Source organism: Channa argus, chromosome 12 (assembly GCF_033026475.1).
Source record: "Channa argus isolate prfri chromosome 12, Channa argus male v1.0, whole genome shotgun sequence".
Taxonomy (NCBI): domain Eukaryota; kingdom Metazoa; phylum Chordata; class Actinopteri; order Anabantiformes; family Channidae; genus Channa; species Channa argus.
Window position 1 is genome coordinate 17,589,382 of NC_090208.1, and position 10,132 is coordinate 17,599,513.

General features: G+C 37.1%; 2 protein-coding genes across 3 annotated transcripts; both read left to right on the forward strand.

Annotated features, from left to right (window-relative positions):
* Positions 1–57: 57 nt before the first annotated feature.
* LOC137137246 (E3 ubiquitin-protein ligase TRIM47-like) lies at positions 58–4,647 on the forward strand. The gene is made up of 4 exons (XM_067523264.1): positions 58–164; positions 2,349–2,936; positions 3,778–4,008; positions 4,124–4,647. Exons 2-4 carry the CDS (start codon positions 2,421–2,423, stop codon positions 4,142–4,144), a joined length of 768 nt encoding a protein of 255 aa, XP_067379365.1. The 5' UTR covers positions 58–164; positions 2,349–2,420; the 3' UTR covers positions 4,145–4,647.
* Positions 4,648–5,166: 519 nt separating this feature from the next.
* LOC137137245 (E3 ubiquitin-protein ligase TRIM21-like) lies at positions 5,167–10,051 on the forward strand. Of its 2 annotated transcripts, XM_067523263.1 has the most exons (8): positions 5,234–5,321; positions 6,730–6,928; positions 7,214–7,779; positions 7,862–7,957; positions 8,393–8,626; positions 8,818–8,965; positions 9,047–9,073; positions 9,153–10,051. In XM_067523263.1, exons 3-8 carry the CDS (start codon positions 7,216–7,218, stop codon positions 9,707–9,709), a joined length of 1,626 nt encoding a protein of 541 aa, XP_067379364.1. In that variant the 5' UTR covers positions 5,234–5,321; positions 6,730–6,928; positions 7,214–7,215; the 3' UTR covers positions 9,710–10,051. The 2 variants fall into 2 exon arrangements, with proteins under 2 accessions (XP_067379363.1, XP_067379364.1); XM_067523262.1 differs by lacking the exon at positions 6,730–6,928 and having other exon boundaries at positions 5,167–5,321.
* Positions 10,052–10,132: the final 81 nt, after the last annotated feature.

The window sequence follows — 10,132 nt, forward strand, 5'->3', positions numbered from 1 at the left end:
TGTAGGCTTTATGGTTTTATGAGCAGGCAGGAAATTCCAGACTCCAAAAGCACCGCCCTCTTTTACTGCGGTTGTAATTGTATCTAGAGGAGGAACCTATTGTAACAGATAACAGTACATGTAGAGAGCTTTAGTAAAGACAAGTCTTTGGTTACATAAGAAAGGTAAGTGAGTTTAACATATATATTTCCACTGTCTAATATTTATGAGTAAACTTTTTATTATATAGTGTTAGACTGAAGTAAAGTATGTGTTGTTTTGTAAAAATTTGTGATGTTGTTGATAGTCCGTGTTGATCATGAATGAGTTAGTTTCAATTTTAAAAGCAGGATATACCTGTAGATTGACAGACTGCAATGTGACATAAATCCCAATGAGAAATGTATATTTTACAGTTTAATTCTTTGTATGTGTGTATTTCTGACAACGGTACACGTGGAAGCCATTCCAAGTTAATCTTTTAGCCTATTGACAGAGATTGCTCAATTCTGATTCAAGGTTCAAGAATTTACATTATTTTGAAGTTACTACATCACTCTGACGTAGGTTCCTAACCACACCTCTGAATGAACACCATATACAGACTGTGATTAATACTTAAAGCTGAATGTCATCAACCACAGAGGCCAAATATGCTTACGCACAAAACACAGATATAGACTAGTTCGTTTTCCCATAGTGTGCGGTAAGAAAGCCCACACCCCACGTATACTTTATACCAGGAGCACATGGAGGCAGCAGCAATGCAATAATAAGAAGCAAATTAAATACATCATGAAAGATTTAATCTGGCGTTAGGACAGTGTTTTCATAATGTACCATGACCAAATGCACATGTATGGGCCTCATTTAACATAACTATTTAGAATTATTGACTTTATCTTTCCCTTTATTTACAGCCTTTGTTTTTTATGCCAGTGATCTTTAATCTAATAAATTCTATCATCTTCCAAATGTTTATTTGTACTGTTGAGCCAAAGCTAGAATTAAACTGATCACTAGTTGCACAATTTTGAATGATGATCTTTATGATGAATATCATTTTAAATTTACACGATATAAAAGATTCTTGACTGAATGATTTGGTAAATATCAATGAAATGTTGGTTTACAGCACATGTGATAAATCAGTGGAGATGTTACAACCCTGAGTAAAGGTCATGTAAGATAAAAGTAAACATTTATTTTTTTGTTGTTGTCTCTTTATGTTAAAAACTCACGTTTCTATGTCCATATAAGGCAAATAATGGGAGCGATAATGAGGCTTGTGCATGAACTGTAGGCTCATTTCCACAACGATGCACAGGTGTATGCACATCTTTATAAATCTGGAAAGCATAAATCATCTGACTCAAGCTGAATTTTGTTATGGCTCATCAATGTTACAGAATGAGAGTAATAAATATATTTCTGTGTCCGCTGAATGATTAGTGCTTTCCAAAAATGGACTAATATTGCTATTTTGGTCACTGTAGGATAACCCACTCTTACTTCTTTCTTACTCACAACAAATTGTGTAACTTAAGGGCAGCTTCTATCAATGCATCCCTCTGCATTACAAACTGAATATGGTGTCATCTACTTCCAACACCAACAGGTCCTCAGCTGGGTCACACAAAATCTCATGTCATTACTCAGAAAGGGACCTATTGCCACATTCAGTATAGTGTGATAAGAGTCAAATACCCTCTGACTGCTAAGTTGAACTGAATTGTCCTTATTCAGTTCATGTAAATTATCTCTAAAAAGATTGTTTAATGACCTGAATTGGGATGATTAATAATGATGATATATCCATATAATGTATCTGTCCCTCGATCTATTAACCTTAACATACCGTTCTGTGATGTTGATGCCCGCAGCTACTGTGAGGAACTGTAATAACTAGACTCTTCCGCTCATCAATGTTAGATAGGATTGTATTGTATTAACCATTTGTATTAAGTCTTTTTCACTTGGTGCTAGAAAATATAAGAGGTGAAGACACATAAAACAGCAAACAATATATTTGGAGAATCTGGAGACTTTGATGAAGTTATTATATTTGGATTATGTAGCCTTTTGGGCTCATTTGGTTATAAATAGGTTCACAAAACTATTTTTTGTACTGTAACAATGTATATACTAATACTCTGTATTAGTGAAGATGGGTGTAAATGATCCTGGAAACACATTTGAAGAATATCAGTGACAAAAAACAAACAGTAAATGATACTTAATGAGTGAGACAAAAATATTTCTTCTCATTCTATTTCAGCTTTTTTAAAAACCTGCCAACACATTAATATTGATAAACAAAAGTACAGTTATGGTATGTGCACTAAAACAGGTCTTTGTTTTTTCTGCAGATGTACTGATACCAGTGGAATATACCAGTAATTGGTGCATGCTGGTACCACACTGTATTCAGGTTTGATCTAATGTCAGAGTCCCCCACATGCTGCATCTGCCTGGATGAGTTCACGAGTCCCGTTCTTCTCCCCTGTAGACACTGCTTCTGTCTGGGCTGTATAGGAGAATACTGGAGGATCCATGGGGTCTATCAGTGCCCCATGTGCAAAACCATTTTCCCCACCAGGCCTCACCTCAAAACAACCCAGACACTACAGACTGATGACACAGCAGTGCCTTTAAAAGCTGGAGAGGTTCCCTGCGATTTCTGCCCAGCAAAGCGTCGAGCAGTCAAGTCCTGTTTGGTGTGCCTGGCCTCGTTCTGTGACGCTCATCTGGAGCCACATTATCAGAGTAAAGATCTTGGGCGCCATCTTCTGATCAGTGTGGTGAAGAACCTGGAAGACTGTGTGTGCAGGCTGCATGGAAAGCAGTTAGACAGGTTCTGCAGGAGCGATCAAACATGCATTTGTAGCATGTGTGCCCAGACTGAGCACAGGGGCCATCAAATTATTTCTATTGACAGAGAAGCTGCCAGGAAGAAGGTATGGTCTGATAAGTCAGGACCTTAGTCATTATTAAAGTGAATCCATGTCGAATTGGAAAGTTGATTTCAAAATAATAATAATAATAACAAACTCTAGTATTGTGCTGCTACAGGCCTGGCTACATTAGCAAACTTGAATTATATTCTGCAGTCAGTTTTCTGACCTTTTGATTCTTTCCCACTGGTGCTGCTGTTAATTATGTTTTTTTTAGCTAACTGCCAAAAACTAATTAGAGAAATCCACCTAACTATTCAGCATTAACATTAAATTATATTTTCTGTCTTTGCTGGCCACAGTGGCTTTGGCTCATAAAGTCACATCACCACTCTAAATCACTTCACATAAGTCGCCTTTAATATGTTTTTCTGAAACTAATCAAGCCGGTGCCGAGAAATGGAAGCCTCTACACTGATTTTTATCAAAACTGTGGTCAATGTGCAATGTGTAAAAATAATTAATAAAAGTAAAATAATATTTCGATGGCAGCAAGCTACAATATTTAGACAACATCTACTCTTCTGAAGAACAAGAGAAGCCACTGAAATGACATAATTAGGCTTACATTACTTAAAGAAATTCATTACATTCCTGAAGAGAAATGTAATGAATATTTGCTATTTGCTATGAAAGCACTGACATCAGTGATGTAGAGAGAAGGATGCAACAATAACATGTGCATTGTTTTTTTTTTTTTTAATTACACAATGTGTGTGTAGCTTGTCGCCTCCAAAGACAAAATAGAACAGGGGCTCTTTCTTTTAACCGTGATTAAATCGTCACACGAATATCAGCTTGTCTCTTGCCACAGCACTTTTGCTGATGTAATGTATTTGCACAGGTTAAACTAAAAAAGAAGAAGATAAAACTTCAGCAAATGGTTCAAGACAAACAGAATAAAGTTGAGAAAATCAAGTTCTCTGTACACATCTGTGGAGATAATGCAACAGACGCGCAGGCACAAAATAAAGAGCTCATCAAACAGCTGGAAGATGAAATCTCTGAGCTGCAGAGGAGAAGCAGTGAACTGGAGCAGCTCTCACTCACTGAAGACAACCTCTACTTTGTACAGGTCTGTATCCATAAATGATATGGCTCTTTTTTTTAAAAATAACAAATATCTTAAACACTGAACAAGTAATAACAACCACTGACCCTTTAATGCAGCTTCTCTTTCATCTTTACAGAGATATCGACACACTGCTTGATGACTGAATCAACATATTGATTATTCGCCTTCAGAGCACTGGAACAATGCATTTCTTATTTTCTCTTTTCTTAACTCCAAAACTGATTTTCTCATTTATTTATCAATTTCTGGTGGAGCTTTAGAGGAAAAGATGCCACTCGCCATCAGCCTCTTGTGGTAAACATATAGTTAAATTAGCTTGTTTGCTAGTTCACCCTAGTTCACATACAGGTAACGGTTGGTATTTGGTGTGACCTTCCTTTGCACTTAGCATATCTTTAACTCTTTTAGGGAGACTTTCTTGAAGTTTTCTTAAGGTATCTGGTATCAGAGATCATTCGACTTATGCTGTGTATTATGTCTCTCTCTGTTCAGGTAATCCTACACTGCCTAAATGAAATTCAAGACAGGATTTTCCCACCAAAGAAAATTCTCAACAGATTTCTAAGTTTTGTTGGTCTTTAACTCTCATTTTTTGGTCAAAGAAAGTGTGAGACTAGCACAATGAGAAGTCACACCAAATGCCAAAAAAAATGTATTCTTTGCACATTTTTCCTAAACTCTCCGCTTGTATTTTATTGAATAGACTACGTTCATCATAGCATTGCTAAAAACAGAAAATCTAAGGGTGGTCTAGGACTTTTGCACGGTCTTAATTCACAGCAAACCTTTGACATCAAATAACCAGTAGATTGCTGACTTTATTTTGTATGTATGTTATGCATGCTTGGCTGGATGATATTCAAGTGATTTAAAACTTGTTGTTTTTCTGTTTCTTCTATGGGTGAAAAAAGAAACTAAATTAATTAAAGCCTGTATTTTTTTAAAATGAATTAAAATTATTAAATGTACATAAATTACTTTTAGTGTTTTTTTGGAGTTATTGTTTCCCCCCAAAAAACAGTTCTAACAAAGAGGCTAAACATAAAACCTATAGAAAAACCTCTTGGCAACTTCAATATGTAATCTGACTGAACCTGCTCAACCAGCAACACCCTGCGGACAGACAGATGATTTGGTTTCTCATTTGCCTTCTGAAAGTTAAAGGTCCGGCTTTTGAACAAAAATGAAACCTAACAGAGGGAAGGAGGGAGGCTCAAAGGAAAGACACACACACACACAAACACACACTAGAAGGAAGTAGAGAGAGAAAGAGACAGAAGCCTGCGAGGAGCATCTTGATACCTGAAAGATAAGTAAGTTCCCTATTTTTGGTCATAATAGAGTTCATTTACAGTATACGTGCTTCCATGAATGACAAGAAATTACATGTTAGTTCAGTTTAACACTTTCCTTGTTTGGCAGCTGGAATCGTTTCTATTACTCTACAATGTTAAGTATACTGTTTTCAAATATGTTAAACTACTGTGTGATCACAGGGGTTTGTCTAACCACCTAATGGCTTGTAGACTGTTTATTTCTTTTGATTTAGCACTTTTGTCCAATTCTGTGGTTGTTTTTTTACCACACACAGACACACACACCCACATACAACAAAACTCTGAACTACCTCCTGGGTGTGTCACAAATCCTAACACACCTTCAAACCACCTTAGAGTGCAATTTGGGGTTTAAAGTTTGAATTAACATGTGAACGGGAGGAACCAGGAATAGTTAGACTAAATAGTGGGACTAAAGAATAAAGAATAGTTTTTATTATCTTTACAAGCAAAACTGTGTCCATAGCTCTGCTCTCTGTTCAGTCTCTAATCGTGTTAGTTAAAGCAGACATGCAACAAGAAATGACAGAAGAATTGTTGATACATGATTAGTTAAACTGAATCTAAGACCAGAAATATTGATTCAGTGCTATTTGATTTCGAGTTTTCAAACAACATATTGGTTATTCGAAAAACATCATAAAAGGATTTTGTTTTCACTCATGGAGCAATATCCTCCATCATTTCCTGAGTCTAATGAACTGTAAAATTAATCCTAAAACTTCATTATCTTCTGGAGTAAATGATAAATTTACTGTATTTGTAGCCCTTTTCGCATTAATAAGCAGAAATAAAGTATGCGTTGCCCATAGGGTGGTCTTCATTTTCCTTAACTGGTTCTGCTATAAACTTTTGTAAAATAAAGCTTTATTTTCAGATTTTATGCAAATGTGATAAAGATTTGGCAAAAACTTGGTTAGGTTTACAAAATAATTGTTGTTTGGTTTACAAAGATTGTTTGGTGAAAGTACATGGGAAAAAATGATGTTGAAAAAAAACACGCTGTTGAAGGTAAGAATTGGGTAAGAATTTTGTTGTAACACAATATTACCTAACGTACTGGTTAGATAATGGGTAAAAAAAAAACAAACAAAGTTGACTGTGGATAGGAAATGGAAACTAAACAGAGATCATTTTCATGACTTTGGTTCTGTAAGAACACAGTAGAACATAAACATGTACGATTCCAGTAAACAATGAACATATTGTGTCCATTACTGACAGCCCTTCGTCCTTGAAATGTTTATGCTAATTTATTTCTGATTGCAACATTGCAGGGAAATTTTGTACTTGAATTTAATGCAAGACAGTAGAGTTTTCCTCCGGTCACAGACCTGCAATTTTTGTCCATCTATCCATTATCTAAATCACATATTCTGTTTAGGGTTGCGGGGGATAGACAGATCACCAGTCTATCTGAGAGGAACACATGGACACAGGCAACCATTCAAATTACATACAGCAGTGTAGACACCAATCAACTTAACTCCACGTCTTTGGCCTGAGGGAGGAAACCAGAGTACTCAAAGGAAACCTACTGTAGCAGTGCAAACAACTCCACCACCTAGCTGCTCTCAATTTAGGTTTACATTGTAATTAAATGTGTAGTATGATTTCCACGAGTAGATATTGAAGAGACTGAAAACACATGGACACTGGATGCTTAGATTTTGCAGAACAGTTGGTTTAGAAAACAGCAAATGCTCATATAAACATTTGTTCGATTGCAACTTGTCCTGAAAATATTACTTATCAAACCTTTATATAAATATTTCAATACAAAACAAAAGAAATGCTTTCAGTAGACTGTTGAAATTCTGAGACCTATTATATGTCTAACTGTGTTAACACATTCTTTATTCATGCAGATATGGCCTCTGCTGCTACATTACCAGGTGAAACATCACTGGAGAAGCATCTTAAATGCACCATCTGCATGGACACGTTTGAGAACCCTGTCACTACAGTTTGTGGCCACTCTTTCTGCCAGAAATGTCTGGACACCACCTTTGAGTACAACGACAGGGCATGCCCCCTGTGCAAGAAGCACCTGAGCAGGGCCCCTGAAGTGAACATCGTCCTGAGAGACATTGTCCAAGAGCAAAGGTTGAGAAATGATCATGTGTACACTATTAAGGAAAGTGAGGTGCCCTGTGACATTTGCACAGAGAATAAACTGAAGGCCGAGAAGTCCTGCCTTGTGTGTCTTGCTTCCTATTGTTCGAGTCACATGGAGAATCATTTCTCCACTAAAAGGTTGAAGGGCCACAGGTTAGTGGCACCAGTGAAGGACTTGGATGAGAGGGCCTGTCTGAATCACGGGAGACCCTTGGAGCTTTACAGCAGGACACAGCAAAGATCCGTTTGTGTTTGCTGTCTGGAAGATGGTATAGAGGAGGTAGTTTCAGTTGAAGTCGAATGGGAACAAAAGAAGGTGAATTATCCTATGGACAACATGTAGAAAGGAAATGAGTATTGGAATTCAGGATTTTAATCTGACTGTTTTTTTACTACAGGTCGAAGTTGAAAATACTAAGAGAATGTTACAAGATAAAATTAATAGGAGAGACACACAGGTCGATGAGATTAATACATCACTGAAAAACTGCAAGGTAAGCTGAAACTAAGACAATGCTGAGCCTGGACTCGCCTCAGTTGAAGGGCGAAATCAAACTAGTCTGTGACGTGAAAACTGACAGCTAATCTTGAGATAGAGTATTCTAGTCTTTTCAAACACAATGGCACTAAAATGGAGCAACTCAAAAGTAATTATAGTTCCTATAACTATAATAATGTTGGGGCCCTTGACGTCTGCCTAAAATTAGAGAGATTGTGTTGGAGCTCGTCTCCAGATTATTTCAAATTTTGACTGGTGTTGCCATTCATTCCAAATAGATGCAGTTAGTAGAAACATGCAGATTTTTTTAAAAAGTAATTACATCTCCATAAAGTATGTAGCAACAATTGTTAAAATCAAACTACTGCACATGTAATTTTGCTATTTATAAGATGTAGATCAGTTGGCTTTAATTTTGTTCCATTTTCAGGAGGAACTGGATAATGAGTGGTGGGATATTAATGCTGTGTTTGAGGCTGTGAGTAACACTGTAGAGGAGGCTCAGGCAAGAGCTCTTCAGCCCCTAAATGACAGGAGGAAGGTAGTGGAGGAAGAGGCAGCAAACATCAACAATGATTTGAAAGCTGAAATCAAACGCTTAGAGGAGACCGTATCTGAGCTGGAAAAATTATTGTTATATGAAGATCCTATACATTTTTTTCAGGTGAGAGGAACTGCATCATTTCAGGAATTTATGCTGCCCAAAACATGAAAAGTTTCTTTTTTGATTATTTCCTCCAGACATAACTTCTGAGTTAAATGACGAACTTTTTGCTGCATTACCTACGGAGGATTTGTTGAGTACTAATATCAATTTCACTTAGTTTAAGTGTTTTTACTTCTCTCTGTTTTTAGGATTTTCCATCTCTTCAAAATCTTGAGGACAGCAGAAACTGGGACGACATACAGTTAGACACGTCACTATCTTTTGGGACAATAAGAAAAACAACAGCAATCATGATGGAACAAATTCAACAGGAGCTGGAGAAGCTGACCTCCACTGGTAATAATTCAGTTATTGGTGCCAAATGTTAATACATTCTATGGTGTCTTTATCTAAACCTTTTTTTATTTTTATTCACAGAACTTAAGAGAGTTCCAAAGTTTACAGGTATGTTGTGTATTCCGCTTCCAGATAAAAGAAATAGACTCATATTGTTTAGATCACTAAGTTTCAGTCTGTTCAACAGTGAATGTAAAACTGGATCCAACCACTGCACACCAGCGTCTTGTTATTTCTGATGATGGAAAGGAAGTTAAAGATGGAGGAGAAGACAAGGAAGTAGATGATTCCCCAGAGAGGTTTGATCTGTTTGGCAGCATTGTGGGGCTCAACAGATTAACCTCTGGGAAGTCATACTGGGAGGTGGATGTAAGCAATAAGAGCGGGTGGGATCTGGGTGTAGCAAAAGGTGATGCAAATCGCAAAGGGAAACTTTTGCTGACTCCAGACAACGGTTACTGGGTTACTGTACATTATGAAGACGACAAGTACGCAGCCCTGACAGCTCCACCAGTTCGGCTCTCCCTGAAAGAGAAACCAGAGAAGGTGGGAGTGTTTGTGGATTACGAGGAAGGTATTGTCTCCTTCTACAATGTGATGGCTCAGTCTCACATCTACTCATTCACTGAGTGTTCATTCGATGACGAGCTTTTCCCGTATTTCAGTCCACATGTAAAACAAGCTGAGAAAAACGCTGATCCTTTGATTATTTCTGCTGTCAAACAGGCGATAAAGAAGTCATGAGGAATGTGTGTGCCTCTGTGTCAAGTTTTGTCATGAACCTAATGCTACTTTGTAGAGGTCAAGTCCAGATGGTGGTCCATTCTGCCTTTTTGGGCTTGGGGATTAGGAAATGAACAATAGTAAATTATTTCAAAAAGTCTTCGTGGAACTAGTAAAGTGCCCTGAAGTCTAAAAATACCCAGTGTTGTAGGCTGACAATCTTCCACTCCACTACATGTAGGGACACTAACTACTGTGCAAATCCCAGTAGATTGGGGGTTGGTTTGGTCTTTTTTGTTTTCCAATAAGCAGCAGGACATTATATCCATAAAAAGTTTTATAATAAATTAAATAATAAAATCATATTTGCTTCTGTCCCTTTTCTTTTTTGGGGTCTTTTTTTACATCAGGTGTGCAGAATGAACCTTACTGTATATCATTTAC